Here is a 22,210-nt window from a genome sequence, read left to right as displayed (position 1 = left end):
AGAGTAGAATGGAATTACTTGTTCAAAGTATTGCAAAAATTCAGTTTACCGGAGAAGTATATTAATTGGATTAAAGCATTATATGAGGGACCGTTAGCGAAAGTGACAGTAAATGGACATGTATCAAAGCAATTTTACTTAAGCAGGTCAACGCGGCAGGGATGCCCACTATCACCATTATTGTTTGCGCTAGCTATAGAACCACTAGCAGAATCGATAAGAATAGATAATAATATAAAAGGAATAAAAATAAAAGACAGGGAATATAAAATCAGTCTATTTGCGGATGATGTGATAGTGTACTTAACAGAACCAGAACTATCAATAAAAGAACTATATAAGAAATTGAAGGAATATGGAGAAGTGTCGGGATACAAGATAAACGTAAATAAAAGTGAAGCAATGCCTATGAATAACGCGGATTTCTCAAAATTTAAGGAGGAATCCCCATTCAGATGGCAAATGCAGGCAATAAGATACCTAGGTGTGCAAATAAACAAAAATCTAGGCCAATTATATAAACTCAATTACAATCCACTAATGAAAAAATTACAGGACGATTTAGAGCATTGGAAAGAGCTACCACTAACACTGATAGGAAGGATAAACTGTATTAAAATGAACATTTTTCCAAGGATACTATACTTATTTCAGGCATTGCCAATACAACTGACAGAAAAATTCTTCAAAGAGTTAAAGAAAATAATAAGGAGATTTTTATGGAGAGGGGGGAAACCGAGGATAGCACTAGATAAATTAACAAGGAGGCTTACAATTGCCAAACTTCAAAAATTATTATAGAGCCGCACAATTAAGGTACCTATCAGATTTTTATCAAACAAGGGAAAAACCAGACTGGACGAGACTAGAATTAGATAAAATAGGGGAAAAGATACCTGAACACATATTATATAAATGGGACGAAAAATTGGTACAACATAGAACTTCTCCAGTATTACACCATCTCCTCAATATATGGAAGAAGATTCATGTAGAAAGAAATAAAATAAATTATCAAATACCAAAACTAATATTGACGCAAAATAAGCTACTCCCTTTTACAATAGACAACCTTTCCTTTAGAAAATGGGAAAAAAAAGGGATTAAAAGAATAGAAAATTGTTTTTCAGGAAGTAGATTCTTATCCTTTGAACAAATGAGAGATAAGTACAATATAACTGGAGATACAGCGCTGGCATATTACCAACTGAGATCCTACTTGAAAGATAAATTAAGAAGCAATTTGAGTTTACCAGAGGGAAGTAACCTTGAATATGTGATTACAGATACAATGTTAATCAAAAGATTTATAACAAATATGTATATCAAACTGCAAGAAAAGGAGAATGAGGAAACAAATGGTAAAACTAAACAAAAATGGGAACAAGATTTAAATATAAAGATAAAAAAGGAAACATGGGAGAAATTATGTTCTGGAACGATGAGAAATACAATAAATACGAGGCTGCGTATGATACAATATAATTGGTTACACAGACTATACATTACACCGCAAAAGTTAAATAAATGGGACCCAACAGTATCTGATAGATGTTTTCGATGTAAAAAAGAAAGGGGAACAACAATTCATGCAATCTGGACATGTGAGAGAGTAGAAAAATTTTGGGATGATCTCAATCAGATATTAAATAAAATAACAGAAAACAATATACCAAAGAATCCAGAGATCTTTCTCCTAAGTAACATAAAAAATAAAGAATTTGGAATTGACTTGGAAGATGCACAAAAAAGATTTGTCAAGATAGCCCTAGCCGTAGCAAAAAAATGTATTATGTCAACCTGGAAATTGGAAGATAATTTGAAAATACAACAATGGTATATAGAAATGAATAAATGTATTCCATTAGAAAAAATAACATATAGTTTAAGAAATAATATTGAAATATTCGAACAAGTATGGGAGCCTTACATTAAATACAATAGCGAAAACCTACCGGGAACAAACATTACCTAAGTTGATGGAAGGAGAAGAAAAGAAAAGAATGGACTCAGTAGAATTTCTGGTGTATTTTTGTTGAATGACAACATTGTCTGACTGAATTAATGCAACCTAGATTGTATACCTAAAATGGATGAGAGGGGGGGGGGTGGGGGGGTGGTTTGGGAGGAGGGAGGGGGGGGGGAGAAAAAATCACTGTAAATGTGTGGAAAAGAAAAAGTGTATATCATGACTATTGTGATTTATGGTGTGAAAAATAAAAAAATTAAAAAAAAACAAAAAACCGTGCATCTTGGCGCCTCACAGTTTGGCGGGCAGCAACCTCCTTTGAAGAAGACCGCAGAGCCCACCTCACTGACAAAAGGCAAAGGAGGAAAAACCCAACACCCAACCCCAACCAACCAATTTTCCCCTGCAACCGCTGCAACCGTGTCTGCCTGTCCCGCATCGGACTTGTCAGCCACAAACGAGCCTGCAGCTGACGTGGACTTTTTACCCCCTCCATAAATCTTCGTCCGCGAAGCCAAGCCAAAGAAAGAAGAATAGTTCAACATAGCCATTTCATACTTTGTTTATCTTTCCTTTCCGTTTCCTCATCATCGCCTTTCCTTCTTATCCATTTCTGCTTTCTTTTTTTGAACACTTTATAAGACAACATTTCTAAAACATCAAACATTTCCCTTATTCTCCTATCTAAAATTTCTTTTGCCCCACTATCCCCTCCCCTTCCTGAGTTGCCCTTTATCCCTTGTCGGGCAACCACATCTCCCCTCTCCGTTTGGATTTGCGAATTCACTCGCAAGCGTCAACTGATTTCGCAGTGACCATAACTCCTCCCCACCCAGCCCCCCCCAGAAAAGATTTTAATTTTCATATACAACAAAGGTCACTCTCTTAATTCCCTCCTTACCTCCTCTCTTCCCTTTCTTTCCCTTATTAATTCTTATCTATTCTCTATATATTTTCTTTTAAATATGCATACACTCATGTACACACATATATACATACACACATACATATAGTTCGTGGTCATTTTTGCTCTCGTTACATGTCTTCATCTCTCTGTCTGTTTTGTAGTTGTTCTGCAAATTTTCGTGCCTCCTCCAGATCCGAGAATAGTCTGTTTTGCTGCCCTGGAATAACTATTTTAAGTATCGCTGGGTACTTTAGCATAAATTTATATCTTTTTTCCATAGGATCGCTTTTGCTGTATTAAACTCCTTTCTCTTCTTCAGGAGTTCAAAACTTATGTCTGGATAGAAAACATTTTTTTTGACCTTTGTATTCCAGTGGCTTTTTGTCTTCTCTTATTTTCTTCATTGCTTTCTCCAATATATTTTCTCTTGTTGTATATCTTAGGAATTTTACTAAAATGGATCTTGGTTTTTGTTGTGGCTGTGGTTTAGGGGCTAATGTTCTTTGTGTCCTTTCTATTTCCATTTCTTCCTGTAATTCTGGTCTTCCTAGGACCCTGGGGATCCAATCTTTTATAAATTCTCTCATATTCTTGCCTTCTTCATCTTCCTTAAGGCCCACTATCTTTATATTATTTCTTCTATTATAATTTTCCATTATATCTATCTTCTGAGCTAACAGATCTTGTGTCCCTTTAACTTTTTTATTAGATTCTTCTAATTTCTTTTTTAAGTCCTCTACTTCCATTTCTACGGCTGTTTCTCGTTCTTCCACCTTGTCTACTCTTTTTCCTATATCTGACATGACCATCTCTAATCTGTTCATTTTTTCTTCTGTACTTTTAATTCTTCTTTTTATTTCACTAAATTCTTGTGATTGCCATTCTTTTACTGATTCCATATATTCTTTAAAAAAATATATCTCCATTGTCTTGCCCTTCCCTTCTTCTTCCATTTCTCTGTTCTTCTTCTTCCTCTGGGTTGGTCATCTGTTGTTTCCTTGATTTCTTTTTACTCTCTTCTTTCTTGTTCTTGTTGTTTTCTATGTTCTCTTCTTGTTGTTGTGCTGTGGCTGTCATTCTCAGCTGTGGAGATCGACTCCTCAGCTGGTCCCCCCTCCCGTCAGTGTTTTTGTTGTCTTGCGCACTTTTGCTTGGCTCTGCAAGCCATTTTTGTAGTCCCGAGCTCAGGACTTCGACTGACCTTAGGGAGCGGGCTTCTATCTCCACAGCGGGCCTCCTCGGACAGGTAAGGCCTTCACCTTCTTCTGATGTCTTCTTCTTCTCTTCTTACCGTTTCTTTCGACTTTTCTTTCTTCGTTGCCATTTTCTTCCCACCTTTACTTTCACTTTATTTTAATTTTTGTGTTTGTGCCTTTGTGTTTTCTGTGTTTTTTTTAAACTTTTCCGGAGAGGGCTGGAGTTCCCCGACCGGCCACTACTCCATCACTTGACTCCTCCCTTAAAACTCTATGTTAATGTAAATGTGTGTGTGTGTGTGTGTATGTGTGTATGTGTGTGGGTGTTAAAGTCCAAAACCATTACAATTTTAGGATGATTCTATAGAAGTTACTTTTAAAGTCCAGTTTCAAACATCTTGTTGAACTTGAGGATTCTTTTAAATTGCAGTTCAGAAGTAATTATGAAGCACTTTTAAACGGTATATTTTCAGATATCTTTAAACTCACAAGTCTCTTGAGCTGTCTTTCAGCAAGATATTCTTCAAACAGGACTATCTTCTGGGCACATGAGGCTGCCTCTCTTAAAAGAGCAGTCGGAGTGGCTGTTTTCTTTTAAAATGCCACTGGGCATTCCTTCTGTTAATAAGAAGAACACAGATCCTTTTCAAAAAGATTTGAAAACTTAGAGTTAATCAGAAATGGTCTTACTTACTTAAAAGCCACTTATGTTTTGTGCCTCCTGTGACAAGGATAATACAAGTTCTGCCTTTCCAGGATGGCAAATCTCTTCAGTCTTCTTCTGACGAAAACGTCTCTCTGCCTTCAGTATATAGTTCTCTGACATCATGTGATGTAACATCATCAATGAGATCAGTCTAAATTCCTGGAAACCATGTGATCAATACTGGAATCTTTAACAGTTGCCAGCTCCAGTTTCTCATTACTCTGGCTTGCAGATGTTATGACTCCAAAAGATGACCTCGCTTCTGAATGTATTGTATGGGAGTGCAACCCTGTTTCAAACCCACTACATTACCTAAGACATATTTGTAGGAAATATAGCTTAACATTAACCTAAATATTAATATTAACACAGATCCATGACAGTATGATATTAGGGAGGTAGCTTTTAAATGTATCTTCACAGTTGGTTGTAGTGCAAAAAGAAATGTGCTAAGTCAGTAGTGCTTGGTGGTCTTCTCATGCTGAATGACCTGTTGGAATGTGGAACGATTTGCCATACAAAGTGGTGGACACAGGAATAATTGTAATGTTCAGGTACATGGTTTGGCAGGGGTGGCCAAACTTTTTTGGTTGTGGGCCACATTCAGAAAAATATAAGAAGTTATGGGCCAAACAATATTAAGCCTGGCACTTTTCAACTAGTTATGCTGCAGGATAAATGTCGTTTTTAGACCAGAAAACCCCTGTGCCATTTTCTATCAAAATAACTACAGTATACCACACTGCTGAACAGTTTAACTGTTGACTTTACGGTAGTTTATTGATGGGCTCACATATTACAGTAGGCATTTCTGAATCTGCTGCTTGTAAATTTGAATGAATATAATATAACTCATTCAAAAAGCAATGCAAGATAGAAAGCTGGATGCAAAGTAAGAACAGGAGGAAAGATCAAGAAAGGGGCAAGGAAGCCTCCAACCTTTTTTACTTGTTCAAAATGGCAGCAACATTTAGTGTTGAAACTAAGAAGTGTGATATACATGTGGTGCAATTTATTGTTAGAGACTATGTTCTAATGGCCATATTCCATTTTATTCTTAAAATTCGCCCTGGGGCACTTAATAATGGGCAATGGGCCACAGTTGGCCTGGGGGCCGTAGTATGGCCACCCCTGGTTTAGAGGGATATGGGGTAAACACAGGTTAATGGGACTAGCTGAAACAGACAACTTGGTTGGCATGGAAGAGTTGGGCCAAAAGGCCTGTTTCCACGCTGTAAATCTCCATAATGACTCTATAATGCTGTGTCCTTCATTTACTGACCCTAGAGTTTCTCCTAACTGATGCAAACTACTTGCCATCTTAACCGCTGTAAGGAAAACAGTGCCAGATTCTCCAGTCCATCTCCCTATAACTGAATTTCCTCGCCTGTCTTCTCCACTCCATGTACTTAATTTAAACCAGGTAAGGAAGGCTACTGATTGATGAGGGAGGGAGTGAAGAGTAAGATTCCTATGTTTTGACTGCAAGTAGTTGGTCACGGAGGTGATGGGTGGATAGCAGGGAAGAACAGGGGCATCACAATGACTAATGATTTGTCTCCTTCATGCAGGTTCACTTCTTCAACAGCTTTTTTTATGACAAGCTTAGAACAAAAGGGTACGATGGAGTGAAAAGATGGACCAAAAATGTAAGATTTTGCTGCAACTATTCCACCCTGTTCTCTCATGAAAGTAGTATCAGGCAGACGGTTTGATTCAGTATGGAACAAAGCTACCTCCGACCTGTCTCCCTTCTTTGTCATTTCTGCCACACCAGGTATATCTTGGATAGGATGTAGGATCTTCATCCTTCACTTCCCTGATCTCAACAGTCTGGGAAAGGTGTTGGCAAATGTTGGGTAGATTATGTTGCATCTGCTGTTATGCACTAACAACCCTTTTAATTATTTTTGGGACTAAAAGAACTTTGTTAGCACTAACACAGGACACAGGAACAACAATGGACAATTCACCAGACAATGGTAAATTCAAAATAATAGTTTTTTTTAAATTAAACTATTAATAACAACATTTCTTACTTATCTCTAAACTTAGCCCCACTATATGTAAATGTGTGTGTGTGTGTGTGTGTGTGTGTGTGTAATTCAAAATCCCACTCTGAAAAGTCAATCTTTAAAAGTTCAGCATCATTTTAGTCTTGCTTCAAGGTCTTAAATTCTCAGTTCAGAAATAATTATAAAGCACTTTTAAACATTATATCTTCAGACCTCTTTTACTCACAATTATATTTTCCACACAAAGAATCTGCCCTCTTCTCAAAGACAGCAAATCTGGCTATTTTCTTTCACAATTAATTCACAAACCCAGACAAGGATTAAGCAAATGTGGTTATCTTCTTCCATGATGAGATCACAAACAAGACAAGGGTTAAAAGAAATGGCCAAGCACAAAAATAGAGCCAGTAGAATTCTGTCCTCTTTTCCAAAGAGACAGCAAAGTGGTCTTCAATAATTCAATAGCCACTGATTCTGTGTTCCCCTTCTTCCAGGAGTAACACACAACAGCACCATTTCTGGTTACTGTAACTCAACCCTGTCTTTCACAAGATTTCAACCCCTGTATGTCACAGGGTTTTGACTTTGTGAACTACAAGCTGAACTGTTCCAAAACTGAACTCAAAATGTCTGAATTCAGTAATATATTTCTGCAAGTCATGTGACAGTCACATCATGGACGAGGTGAGTCCCAATTCTTGGAAACCAAATGACCATTCTACCAGAATTCTGTTCCTTTTTCAAATCCATTTCATATCCATAACAACCTCTGACCTCGCCTCTGTTCAAGAGACTTAAGTGGCTTTGATTAAAAACAGGTGACTTCCTCAGCAGTTCTTGAATAAATAAGACCCACTTGAAATCCATTCACTCTGTCTGTCCAAAACACTTTGACTCCAAGAATGAACACTCTTCTCTGAAAACAGTGGTTCTCTATAAATATGCTGTGACTTTGTGACCCTGTACCAATCCACATAATTTTCTAAGAATACAGATACAATATTGTAACTCTCTAATTTACTAAGATATTTTTATAAAAGAAATACAGTTTAACAGTTTTACACTGCTCCCACTTTACCTGTGTGATGCACTTTTTGCTTTTGTTGGGACTGATGTTGCTGATAATCTCTCCTCTCACCCCCCTCAACATATTTCCTCCTTATCTCCAGAAGGGCAGCACGGTTAGTGCAACATTATTACAGCGCCAGTGATTGGGGTTTCAAATCCGGTGCTGTCTCGCAGGAGTTTGTACGTTCTCCCTGTGTCTGCATGGGTTTCCTCTGGTTCCCTTCCACCCTTCAAATCATACTAGGGGTTGTAGGTCATTTGGCTGTAATATGGTGGTGCAGGCTCATGGGCTGAAAGGACTTGTTACTGTGCTGTATGTCTAAATTTAAAAAAAAACAAGTGTTTAACTTGGAAGGAAAATGTTGAAGAGCATTGTTGGGATCTTGACTCATGATTCCCCAACCTTTATTTGAGGGCACTTCCGAGTTACAGGATTTACTTACTTCCATCCAACAGGTTGACATTTTTAACAAGGATCTGCTCTTGATCCCAATTCACCTGGAGGTCCACTGGTCTCTGATTTCTGTAGATGTGCATCAGAAGACAATTACATACTTCGATTCCCAACGCACCCTAAACAGGAGGTGCCCCAAGGTATGGTGAGAGAAATTGGTTTCTAATGTTAGATTAGGTGATTGTCGATGAAAGATGAACTTGCATCTGTTGGTTTCCTGATTTCTTTGTTGCAGTTTTCGATGCTGTCCGTAAGGAGTTGGAATGTTCTCCCCGTATCTGTGTGGGTTTCCTCCAGCTGCTCCGGTATCCCCCCCCACCCTATGGAGGTTGTAGGTTAATTGGGCAGCATCAACTCATGTGCCGGAAGGCCCTTTACAGATCTGAAAACTACTTCAAAGCTCGATTTCTGACAATGTTGAATTTTTTTGAATGATTCATCTCCACCAGAGCAGGAGTTTCCAAATTCTTGTACCTGCTGGATCCTTTGTATTTCAAGATTATTTTATTGTCATGTAATAAAACAAAATGTAATATTACACAAAATTTCCTTTTATCTGCCATAAGGCAGACAGAGATTCTCTGACAGCAGAAATTGGCCAGTGCCCTTTACAGACAGAGAAAAAGAAGCAAAAGAGAGTTCCCCCAGTGTCACTGAATGGCCATGGCTTTGCCTCCACCATTCCTGCAGCCACACAGCCTTCAATCCAAACAGGAAGCCTGCAGGACCTTCTTGCATCCCAGTTCCAATACCTGGTACCCCTTCAACCAGCCTCCAGCAGGCTGGTGTGAATCCTTTGGTTGCAGTCTGTATCCTACGTGGGTACTCACCTCCAGTCACCAACATCCTGACTCCTGTGTGTTCTTCATCTTCAGAGCTGATCCACCATCAAAATCACCATCCTGTAGGTCATCTCCTTTGCTTCTCAAATGGGGGGGTGGTATCCCTGTTTTCTGGTTCCCTGCACCAGTCCTCCACTCCCAAAAGTCTGCAACCCTTTGTGGCCACTGCCAATCACAGGCATCGCCATTTTGAGCCAGCCCTATGGTTGCAGCATTTTAAAATAAACAAATGTCAGCTCCTTTAATGGGCCTTTTAAAGCCCATACAGAGCCTATGGCAGTTGGACTGGGCGATTGGACTCTCCGGGGGAGCACTAAGACTTCGCTCCCCACTCTCTGTGGTCGGTGTCAGCACTGCCATTTTTCTCTTTTTTTTGGTCATGTAGCCCAAATAAACCAAATTATAGAACTTGCTAAAACAAGAAATATGTGCCAACATTTACATGTATTTTGTGTTCAGCTTCGAATTGGGTGGAGATTTCACAGGCCGCTTTGCTGGAGATTGTAGCCATGGTGCTGTACACGGCACAGTTGGCAGAGAGGCTGCAGTAGGTGCTGGGGCAGTAGCCATGTGATTTTGTACCAGAGATCTGTTTTCCAGTAGTGCTTGGTGTCCTCCGTGTCATTCTATAATAGCCTTGTGCTCTCTTCAACTGTTTCCCTGTGTTGTACAGGTTCACTTTTATCCCTAGCGTCAGGGGTGGCCAAACATTTTGGTTGTGGGCCACATACAGAAAAATATACGGGTCAAACAATATTAAGCACGGCAGTTTTAAACCAGTTACACTGCAGGATAAATGGTGTTTTTAGACCAAAAGACCCCTGCCATTTTCTACCAAATAACTTCAGTATACAACACTGCTGAACAGTTTAATGTTGACATGACAGTCATTTTTTGATGGGCTCACATATTACAGTAGGCATTTCTGTATCTGCCGCTCTTTTAAATGAATACAATAAAATGTTAAAATTCTCATTCAAAAAGCTGTGCAAAATAAAAGGCTGGGTACAAAATAAGATCAAGAAAGGGACAAAGCCGTCTCCAACATTTCTCCACAGCTCTCAGTGAATACAGTCCTTGGCCCAAGTGTCCATCTTATTGATTATGATGCAATGTGTAAATCTGTAGATAGGCTATTAAAGTTAACATATTCCTTGCAAATCAAACAAACTCGCTTCCCCTTCTGTGAAAAAGTATTCACTGTCCCTCAGTTTCTAAAATTTTCAGTACTCCTTTGCTATTTTCCATCTTTTTGATTCTGCCATTTTTTTTTAACTTTATTTGGTATTTTTTCAATAAAAATAAATAGACTTTTCCAGAATAAGTAGTCTAATAATAAAACAGTAAAACAAACCCATCCCCTCCCCCTCCCACAACAGATCCCTAAAGGGAAGCATTAAAAATAAATAAAAACATTCAGTAATTACTAAATTCATATTCTTCATATATGATGTCCACATCTTAACAAAAAAATCTTAATTATTATGTAAATTATATGTTATTTTCTCCATTTCGATACACGACTTCAACTCATTATGCCATCAAACTACATTTAACTCCGCTTCATCTTTCCAAGATGTAGCAATACATTTACGAGCAACTGTTAGATGAATAAATGCTGTCTGAAACTTATCCAACCCCAAGCCCACTAACAGAGTAAAATAACCTAACAAAACAATGTTTGGATCTAAATGAAATTGAATTTTAAACAAAGTTTGAAGAAATTCCCTAATTTTAAACCAGAAATGATGAACTTTATCGCAAAACCAAACAGAATGTAGAAATGTTCCAACACATAATCCACACCTAAAACACAAATCTGAATTACTAAATCCATAGTTTTTAATTTTTCAGGGGTTAAATATAACTGATGCAAAAAATTTTAACTAACCATACTATATCTTACATTAATTAATTTAGTCAACCATTCATAACACCCATTTTCCCGATCCACCTGACTAATCTCACAATTTAAATCTTTATTTTTCACTCTATAAACCATATTGACCAAGATACATACAGACATTTTTCTTATTAAATATATACAGTGTTGTTTTTTCCCCCTTTTTCCCCCCTCCCTTCCCTCCCTCCCTCACCCCCTTCCCTATTTATTTGAAGTTCAATCTATAAGATACATTAAACCCGTTAAACAACATTGTCACTTAATAAAAATAAACAAGAAATTTTACTGAGTCAGTTCTTTTCGTTATTTTCTCCTTCTGTCATTTTAGGTGGTGGAAGTCCATGGTAGGATTTCTCTATTGTATTTCATGTATGGCTCCCATATTTGTTCGAATTTTGTAATATTATTTCTTAAATTATAGGTTATTTTTTCTAATGGAATACATTTATTCATTTCTATATACCATTGTTGTATTGTCAAATTGTCTTCTAATTTCCAGGTTGACATAATACATTTTTTTGGTACAGCTAGGGCTATCATAACAAATCTTTTTTGTGCTCCATCCAAATCGAGTCCAAATTCTTTGTTTCTTATATTACTTAGGAGGAAGATCTCTGGGATTTTTGGTATATTGCTTTTTGTGATTTTATTTAATATCTGGTTTCGATCTTCCCAAAATTTTTCCACTTTCTCACATGTCCAAATTGCATGAATTGTTGTTCCCATTTCCTTTTTACAGCGAAAACATCTGTCTGATACTGTTGGGTCCCATTTATTTAACTTTTGAGGTGTGATGTATAGCCTGTGTATCCAGTTATATTGTATCATGCGTAACCTCGTGTTTATTGTATTTCTCATAGTTCAGGAGCATAGCTTCTCCCATGTTTCATTCTTTATCTTTATGTTTAGATTTTGTTCCCATTTTTGTTTAGGTTTACAGTTTGTTTCTTCATTCTCCTTTTCTTCCAGTTTGATGTACATGTTTGTTACAAATTTTTAAATTATCATTGTATCTGTAATCACATATTCAAAATTGCTTCCTTCTGGTAACCTCAGACTGTTTACCAATTTGTCCTTCAAGTAGGATTTCAGTTGGTAGTATGCAAACATTGTATCGTGAGTTATATTTATCCTTCATTTGTTCAAAGTATAATAAATGATTTCCCGAAAAACAATTTTCTATTCTTTTGATCCCTTTTCTCTCCCATTCTCTGAAGGAAAGGTTATCTATTGTGAAAGGGATTAGTTGATTTTGCGTCAATATTAGTTTTGGTAGTTGGTAATTTGTTTTATTGCTTTCTACGTGAATCTTCCAAATGTTGAGCAGATGATGCAATACCGGTGAATTTCTATGTTGCATCAATTTTTCATCCCATTTATATAGTATATGTTCAGGTATCTTCTCCCCTATTTTATCTAGTTCTAATCTGGTCCAATGTGGTTTTTCCCTTGTTTGATAAAAATCTGATAGGTATCTTAATTGTGCAGCTCTATAATAATTCTTAAAGTTTGGTAGTTGTAAGCCTCCTTGTTTGTACCATTCTGTTAATTTATCTAGTGCTCTCCTCGGTTTCCCCCCTTTCCATAAGAATTTCCTTATTATTTTCTTTAACTCCTTGAAGAATTTCTCTGTTAAGTGTATTGGTAATGACTGAAATAGGTATTGTATCCTTGGGAAAATATTCATTTAATACAGTTTATCCTTCCTATCAGTGTTAGTGGTAATTCTTTCCAATGCTCTAAGTCGTCTTGTAATTTTTTCATTAATGGATGATAATTTAGTTTATCTAGATGACCGAGATTTTTAATTAGTTGTATACCTAGGTATCGTATTGCTTGTGTTTGCCATCTAAATGGTGATTCTTTCTTAAACTTTGTGAAATCCGCATTATTCATTGGCATTGTTTCACTTTTATTTGCATTGATCTTGTACCCCGATACTTCTCCATATTCCTTCAATTTCCGATGTAATTCTTTTATTGATATTTCTGGTTCTGTTAAGTATATTATAACGTCATCTGCAAATAGACTGATTTTATACTCCTCTTTTATTTTTATCCCTCTTATTTTATTTTCTGTTCTTATCAGTTCTACTAGTGGTTCTATAGCTAACGCGAACAGTGAAGGAGATAGTGGACATCCCTGCCTTGTTGATCTGCTTAAGTTAAATTGTTTTGATATATATCCATTTACTGTCACTTTCGCCAATTGCCCCTTATATCATGCTTTTATCCAATTAATATATTTCTCTGGTAGGCTGAATTTTTGTAGTACTTTGAATAAATAATTCCATTCTACTCTGTCAAAGGCCTTCTCTGCGTCTAAAGCAACCGCTACTGTTGGAGTTTTATTTCCTTCTACTGCATGAATTAAATTAATAAATTTACAGATATTGTCTGTTGTTCGTCTTTTTTTAATAAATCCAGTTTGGTCTAGATTTACTATTTTTGGTACATAGTCGGCCAATCTGCTAATAGTTTAGCTATTATCTTATAATCTGTATTAAGTAGAGATATTGGTCTATATGATGCTGGTGCAATTCCTTCCAGGAGGGGAGGAATTAATAAGTCTTTAAATGTTTTATATTGGGAATCCATCCTCTCCTGGTGTTTTATTATTCGGTAGTTTTTTTAATATCTCCTGTAATTCTTCTATTTCAAATGGTTTTATTAATTTATTTTGCTCCTCTGTTTGTAATTTCGTTAGTTCAATTTTAGTGCGAAATTCATCTATTTTGTCTTCTTTCCCTTCGTTTTCAGTTTGATATAGTTGCTTGTAGAATTCCCTGAAGTTTTCATTGATCTCCGTTGGATTATATGTAATTTGTTTGTCCTTTTTCCTTAATGCCAATACGATTCTTTTAATTTGTTCTGTCTTAAGCTGCCACGCTAGAATTTTGTGCGTTTTTTCTCCTAGCTCATAATATTTCTGTTTTGTCTTCATTATGTTCCTCTCCACCTTATATGTTTGTAGTGTTTCATATTTTTTTTTGTCTGCCAATTCTCTTCTTTTAGTTGTATCTTCCTTTATTGCTAATTCTTTTTCTGCATTTGTTATTTCCCTTTCCAACTGTTCTGTTTCCCGATTGTAGTCCTTCTTCATCTTAGTTACATAACTTATTATTTGCCCTCTGATGAATGCTTTAATTGCGTCCCATAGTATAAACTTATCTTTCATTGATTCCGTATTTATTTCAAAGTACATTTTAATTTGTCATTCAATTAATTCTCTAAAATCCTGTCTTTTACGTAGCATGGAGTTTAATCTCCATCTACACATTCTTGGTGGGATGTCCTCTAGCTCTAAGGCCAATAACAGGGGTGAGTGGTCCGATAATAGTCTAGCTTTATATTCCGTTTTCCTAACTCTCCCTTGAATGTGGGCTGATAACAGGAATAGGTCTATCCTTGAGTATGTTTTATGTCTACCCGAATAATATGAATATTCCTTTTCCTTTGGGTGTTGTTTCCTCCATGTATCCAAAAGTTGCATTTCTTGCATCGATTTAATTATAAATTTGGTTACTTTGTTCTTTCTGTTAGTTTTTTTTTCCAGTTTTATCCATGTTTGAGTCCAAATTAAGGTTAAAATCCCTTCCTATTAGTATGTTCCCTTGCATATCTGCTATCTTCAAAAAGATATCTTGCATAAATTTTTGACCTTCTTCATTTGGTGAATATGAATTGAGTAAATTCCAAAATTCTGAATATATCTGACATTTTATCATTACATATCTCCCTGCTGGATCTATTATTTCCTCTTCTATTTTGATTGGTACATTTTTACTAATTAATATAGCTACTCCTCTGGCTTTTGAATTATATGATGCTGCTGTTACATGTCCTATCCAATCTCTCTTTAATTTCTTGTGTTCCACTTCAGTTAAATGTGTTTCTTGTACAAATGCTATATCAATTTTTTCTTTTTTCAGTAAATTTAACAGTTTCTTCCTTATGATTTAATTATGTATTCCATTAATATTCAAAGTCTTACAGTTCAACAGAGTCATTTCATACTTTGTTTATCTTTCCTTTCCGTTTCCTCATCACCACCTTCCCTTCTTATCCATTTCTGCTTTCTTTTTTTGAACACATTATAAGACAACATTTCTAAAACATTAAATATTTCCACTATTCTCATATCTAAAATTCCTTTAACCCTAATAGTCCCTCCCCTTTCTGAGTTGCCCTCTGTCCCTTTTCGGGCAACCTCATCTCCCCATTCCATTTGGATTTGCGAATCCGCTCGCAAGCGTCAACTGATTTCGCAGTGACTGTTATTCTTCCCCACCCAGAACCCCCAGAAAAGATTTTAATCTTCATATATAACAAAGGTCACGCTCTTAATTCCCTCCTTACTTCCTTTCTTTCCCTTCTTAGTTCTTATCGACATACACACATACATATAGTTTGTTGTCATTTTTGTTCTTGTTACATCTCTTCATCTCTCTGTCTGTTTTGTAGTTGTTCTGCAAATTTTCGTGCTTTTTCCGGATCCGAGAATAGTTTGATTTGCTGCCCCAGAATAACTAATTTAAGTACCGCTGGGTATTTTAACATAAATTTATAACCTTTTTTCCATAGGGTCGTTTTTGCTGCATTAAACTCCTTCCTCTTCATCAGGAGTTCAAAACTTATATCTGGATAGAAAAAAATTTATTGACCCTTGTATTCCAGTGGTTTTTTGTCTTCTCTTATTTTTTTCATTGCCTTCTCCAATATATTTTCTCTTGTTGTATATCTTAGGAATTTTACTAGAATGGATCTTGGTTTTTGTTGTGGTTGTGGTTTAGGGGCTAATGTTCTGTGTGCCCTTTCTATTTCCATTTCTTCCTGTAATTCTGGTCTTCCTAGGACCCTGGGGATCCATTCTTTTATAAATTCTTTCATATTTTTGCCTTCTTCATCTTCCTTAAGGCCCACTATCTTTATATTGTTTCTTCTATTATAATTTTCTATTATAATTTTCCATTATATCTATCTTCTGAGCTAACAGTTCCTGTGTCTCTTTAATCTTTTTATCAGATTCTTCTAATTTTTTTAAGTCATCTACTTCCATTTCTATGGCTGTTTCTCGTTCTTCCACCTTATCTACTCTTTTTCCTATATCTGACATGATCATCTCTAATCTATTCACTTTTTCTTCTGTACTTTTTATTCTTCTTTTTATTTCACTGAATTCTTGTGACTGCCATTCTTTTACTGTTTCCATATATTCTTCAAAAATATATATCCAAGAGGAGTCACGTGATGGAGTAGTGTCGGACGGTGAACTCCAGCCCTCTCCAGAAAAGTCGGGAAAAACAAAGGAAAACACAAAGGCACAGAAATAAAAGTTACAGAAAAGTGAGTATAAAGGTGGAAAGAAGATGGCGACAAAAAAAGAAAAATCGAAAGCAACGGTAAGAAGAGAGGGAGAGAAGACTAAGGAGGAAAAAGGTGAAGGCCTTACCTGTCCGAAGAGGCCCGCTGCGGAGAGAGAAACCCGCTCCCTCAGGTCGGTAAATAATGGACTACAAAAATGGCTCGCAGAGCCGAGTAAAAGTGCGCAACCGCGCATGCGCGATGCGAATGAAAAAAAACTCACCGACGGGAGGGGGGACCAGCTGGGGAGTCGATCTCCACAGCCGGCAACGACAGCTGCAGAACACCTGCAGCAAGAAGAGACCACAGAAGACAATAGAAACAAGAAAGAAGAGGAGGAAAGGGCACCAAAGAAACAACAGATGGTCAACCCAGAGGAAGAAGAAGAGGAAGAGTACAGTGAAATAGAAGAAGAAAAGAAAGGCAAGGTAAAGGATATACTTGCTCTTATTAAAGGATACATGGAGTCATTTAAAGAATGGCAAACACAGGAATTTAAGGATTTAAGAAAAAGAATAAACAACACAGAAGAGAAAATAAATAAAATGGAGATGACCTTAACAGAAATGGGAAAGAAAATGGACAAGATGGAAGAGCGGGCAGTCGCAGCAGAAATGGAGGTAGAAGACTTAAAAAAGAAATTGGAGAAATCTAATAAAAAAACTAAAGAGACACAAGAACTACTAGCTCAAAAAATAGATACAATGGAAAACCATAACAGAAGAAATAACATAAAGATAGTGGGCCTTAAGGAAGATGAAGAAGGCAAGAATATGAGGGAGTTTATAAAAGAGTGGATCCCTAAGACCCTAGGATGTCCAGAACTACAGCAAGAAATGGAAATAGAAAGGGCACATAGAGTATTGGCCTCTAAACCACAACCACAACAAAAACCAAGATCTATTGTAGTAAAATTCCTAAGATATACTACAAGAGAAAAGGTACTGGAGAAGACAATGGAAAAAGTAAGAGAGGGCAACAAACCACTGGAGTATAAAGGGCAAAAAATCTTCATTTATTCAGATATAAGTTTTGAACTCCTAAAGAAGAGAAAAGAGTTCAATACAGCAAAGGCGATTTTATGGAAGAAAGGGTATAAATTTATACTAAAGCATCCAGTGGTATTTTTTTTAAATTTTTTATTTTTCACACCATAAATCACAATAGCCATGATATACACTTTTTCTTTTCCACACATTTACAGTGATTTTTTCTCCCCCCCCTCCCTCCTCCCAAGCCACACCCCCACCCCCACCCCCCTCTCATCCATTTTAGGTATACAATCTAGGTTGCATTAATTCAGTCAGACAATGTTGTCATTCAACAAAAATACACCAGAAATTCTACTGAGTCCATTCTTTTCTTTTCTTCTCCTTCCATCAACTTAGGTAATGTTTGTTCCCGGTAGGTTTTCGCTATTGTATTTAATGTAAGGCTCCCATACTTGTTCGAATATTTCAATATTATTTCTTAAACTATATGTTATTTTTTCTAATGGAATACATTTATTCATTTCTATATACCATTGTTGTATTTTCAAATTATCTTCCAATTTCCAGGTTGACATAATACATTTTTTTGCTACGGCTAGAGCTATCTTAACAAATCTTTTTTGTGCATCCTCCAAATCAATTCCAAATTCTTTGTTTTTTATGTTACTTAGGAGGAAGATCTCTGGATTCTTTGGTATATTGTTTTCTGTAATTTTATTTAATATTTGGTTTAGATCATCCCAAAATTTTTCTACTCTCTCACATGTCCAGATTGCATGAATTGTTGTTCCCCTTTCTTTTTTACATCGAAAACATCTATCAGATACTGTTGGGTCCCATTTATTTAACTTTTGCGGTGTAATGTATAGTCTGTGTAACCAATTATATTGTATCATACGCAGCCTCGTATTTATTGTATTTCTCATCGTTCCAGAACATAATTTCTCCCATGTTTCCTTTTTTATCTTTATATTTAAATCTTGTTCCCATTTTTGTTTAGTTTTACCATTTGTTTCCTCATTCTCCTTTTCTTGCAGTTTGATATACATATTTGTTATAAATCTTTTGATTAACATTGTATCTGTAATCACATATTCAAGGTTACTTCCCTCTGGTAAACTCAAATTGCTTCCTAATTTATCTTTCAAGTAGGATCTCAGTTGGTAATATGCCAGCGCTGTATCTCCAGTTATATTGTACTTATCTCTCATTTGTTCAAAGGATAAGAATCTACTTCCTGAAAAACAATTTTCTATTCTTTTAATCCCTTTTTTTTCCCATTTTCTAAAGGAAAGGTTGTCTATTGTAAAAGGGAGTAGCTTATTTCGCGTCAATATTAGTTTTGGTATTTGATAATTTATTTTATTTCTTTCTACATGAATCTTCTTCCATATATTGAGGAGATGGTGTAATACTGGAGAAGTTCTATGTTGTACCAATTTTTCGTCCCATTTATATAATATGTGTTCAGGTATCTTTTCCCCTATTTTATCTAATTCTAGTCTCGTCCAGTCTGGTTTTTCCCTTGTTTGATAAAAATCTGATAGGTACCTTAATTGTGCGGCTCTATAATAATTTTTGAAGTTTGGCAATTGTAAGCCTCCTTGTTAATTTATCTAGTGCTATCCTCGGTTTCCCCCCTCTCCATAAAAATCTCCTTATTATTTTCTTTAACTCTTTGAAGAATTTTTCTGTCAGTTCTATTGGCAATGCCTGAAATAAGTATAGTATCCTTGGAAAAATGTTCATTTTAATACAGTTTATCCTTCCTATCAGTGTTAGTGGTAGCTCTTTCCAATGCTCTAAATCGTCCTGTAATTTTTTCATTAGTGGATTGTAATTGAGTTTATATAATTGGCCTAGATTTTTGTTTATTTGCACACCTAGGTATCTTATTGCCTGCATTTGCCATCTGAATGGGGATTCCTCCTTAAATTTTGAGAAATCCGCGTTATTCATAGGCATTGCTTCACTTTTATTTACGTTTATCTTGTATCCCGACACTTCTCCATATTCCTTCAATTTCTTATATAGTTCTTTTATTGATAGTTCTGGTTCTGTTAAGTACACTATCACATCATCCGCAAATAGACTGATTTTATATTCCCTGTCTTTTATTTTTATTCCTTTTATATTATTATCTATTCTTATCGATTCTGCTAGTGGTTCTATAGCTAGCGCAAACAATAATGGTGATAGTGGGCATCCCTGCCGCGTTGACCTGCTTAAGTTAAATTGCTTTGATACATGTCCATTTACTGTCACTTTCGCTAACGGTCCCTCATATAATGCTTTAATCCAATTAATATACTTCTCCGGTAAACTGAATTTTTGCAATACTTTGAACAAGTAATTCCATTCTACTCTGTCGAAGGCCTTCTCTGCGTCTAAAGCAACTGCTACTGCCGGTGCTTTATTTCCTTCTACTGCATGAATTAAGTTAATAAATTTACAAATATTGTCTGTTGTGCGTCTTTTTTTGATAAATCCAGTTTGGTCTAAATTTACCATTTTCGGTACCTGTTCTGCTAATCTGTTTGCTAATAGTTTAGCTATTATCTTATAATCTGTGTTTAGCAGGGATATTGGTCTATATGACGCTGGTGAGAGTGGATCTTTCCCTTGTTTTAGTATCACTGTAATTATTGCTGTTTTACATGAATCTGGTAAGTTTTGTGTCTCATCAATCTGGTTGATTACATCCAGGAGGGGCGGTATTATTAGATCTTTAAATGTTTTGTAGAATTCTATTGGGAGTCCATCCTCTCCTGGTGTCTTATTATTTGGTAAATTTTTTATTATCTCTTGTATTTCTACTGTTCCAAATGGTTCTGTTAATTTATTTTGTTCCTCTATTTGTAGTTTTGGTAGTTCAATTTTAGTCAAAAATTCATCTATTTTCCCTTCTTTCCCTTCATTTTCAGTTCGGTATAATTGTTCATAGAATTCTCTGAAGTTTTCCTTAATTTCTTTTGGATTATATGTAATTTGTTTGTCTTTTTTCCTTGTTGCCAATACCATTTTCTTAGTTTGCTCTGTCTTAAGCTGCCATGCTAAGATTTTGTGTGTTTTTTCACCTAGTTCATAATATTTCTGTTTTGTCTTCATTATATTCTTCTCCACCTTATATGTTTGTGATGTTTCATATTTTATTTTTTTATCCGCCAATTCTCTTCTTTTGGTTGTATCTTCCTCTATTGCTAATTTTTTTTCTATGTTTATTATTTCCCTTTCCAACTGCTCTGTTTCCTGATTATAGTCCTTCTTCATCTTGGTTGCATAACTTATTATTTGTCCTCTAATGAATGCTTTCATTGCGTCCCATAGTATAAACTTATCTTCCACTGATTCCGTATTTACTTCAAAGTACATTTTTAATTGTTTTTCAATAAATTCTCTAAAATCCTGTCTTTTAAGTAGCATGGGGTTTAATCTCCATCTATACATTCTTGGAGGGATGTCCTCTAGCTCTATTGCCAATAACAGGGATGAGTGGTCCGATAATAGTCTAGCTTTATATTCCGTTTTCCTAACTCTCCCTTGAATGTGGGCTGATAACAGGAATAGGTCTATCCTTGAGTATGTTTTATGTCTAGTCGAGTACTATGAGTATTTCTTTTCTTTTGGGTTTTGTTTCCTCCATATGTCCACAAGTTTCATTTCTTGCATTGATTTAATTATAAATTTGGTTACTTTGTTCTTCCTGTTAATTTTTTTCCCCGTTTTATCCATATTTGGATCCAAATTCAGGTTGAAATCCCCTCCTATTAGTATGTTCCCTTGCGTATTAGCTATCTTCAAAAAGATACCTTGCATAAACTTTTGATCTTCTTCGTTAGGTGAATATATATTAAGTAGATTCCAAAGCTCCGAATATATCTGACATTTTATCATAACATATCTCCCTGCTGGATCTATTATTTCCTCTTCTATTTTAAATGGCACATTTTTGCTAATTAATATAGCCACTCCTCTTGCTTTTGAATTATACGATGCTGCTGTTACATGTCCTACCCAATCTCTCTTTAATTTCTTGTGCTCCAATTCAGTTAAGTGTGTTTCTTGGACAAATGCTATATCTATTTTTTCCTTTTTCAGTAAATTTAGTAGTTTCTTCCTTTTAATTTGGTTATGTATTCCATTAATATTTAGAGTCATATAGTTCAGTGTAGCCATTTTATATTTTGTTTATCTTCTCTTTCCGTTTTTCCATCATTACCTTTCCTCCTTTTCCTTTTCTGTTTTTTTATTTTCAACTCTTTACCAGACAACATTCCTACAACATCCAACATTTTCCTTATTCTCCTATTTCTATCTTCTTTATCCCCAATCTCCCCTTCCCCTCCTGAGTTGTCCTTTATCCCTTGCCGGACAACCACATCTCCCCTCTCCATTTGGATTTGCGAATCCACTCGCAAGCGTCAACTGATTTTGCAGTGACCGCTCTTTTCCCCCACCCAGCCCCCCCCAGAAAAGATTTCACTTTTTATATGTCACAAAGGTCACTCTTTTAATTCCCTCCTTATTCTCTCTATTCCATTACCTTCCCTTATTAATTCTTGTCTATACTATCTATGTTTTCCTCTAATTACAGATACTTTCACGTATGCCCATTGTCTCTATTCACTCTTATACCTCTTTACCCGCATACATATCAATCGTGGTCATTTTTACCCTCATTACCCGTCTTCATCCCTCAGTCTATTTTTGTCTTTACCCACATACATATCAGTCGTGATCATTTTTGCTCTCATTACCCGTCTTCATCCCTCAGTCTATTTTTGTAATTGTTCTG

The 22,210-nt window shown here is 35.9% G+C and overlaps 1 protein-coding gene across 2 annotated transcripts in view; it reads left to right on the top strand.

Moving 5' to 3' along the window:
* The window catches only part of LOC138754977 (uncharacterized), a 92,078-nt gene that overhangs the window by 46,101 nt on the left and 23,767 nt on the right, over positions 1-22,210 (top strand). For both annotated transcript variants that reach the window (XM_069920077.1, XM_069920075.1), the window contains exons 7-8: positions 6,350-6,427; positions 8,318-8,455. In XM_069920077.1, the coding sequence (XP_069776178.1) occupies positions 6,350-6,427; positions 8,318-8,455 (216 nt within the window). The remainder of the gene's footprint in view (positions 1-6,349; positions 6,428-8,317; positions 8,456-22,210) is intronic.

This window comes from Narcine bancroftii, chromosome 2 (assembly GCF_036971445.1).
Source record: "Narcine bancroftii isolate sNarBan1 chromosome 2, sNarBan1.hap1, whole genome shotgun sequence".
NCBI classification, from domain to species: domain Eukaryota; kingdom Metazoa; phylum Chordata; class Chondrichthyes; order Torpediniformes; family Narcinidae; genus Narcine; species Narcine bancroftii.
This window is presented reverse-complemented; position numbering and strand designations above follow the sequence as displayed.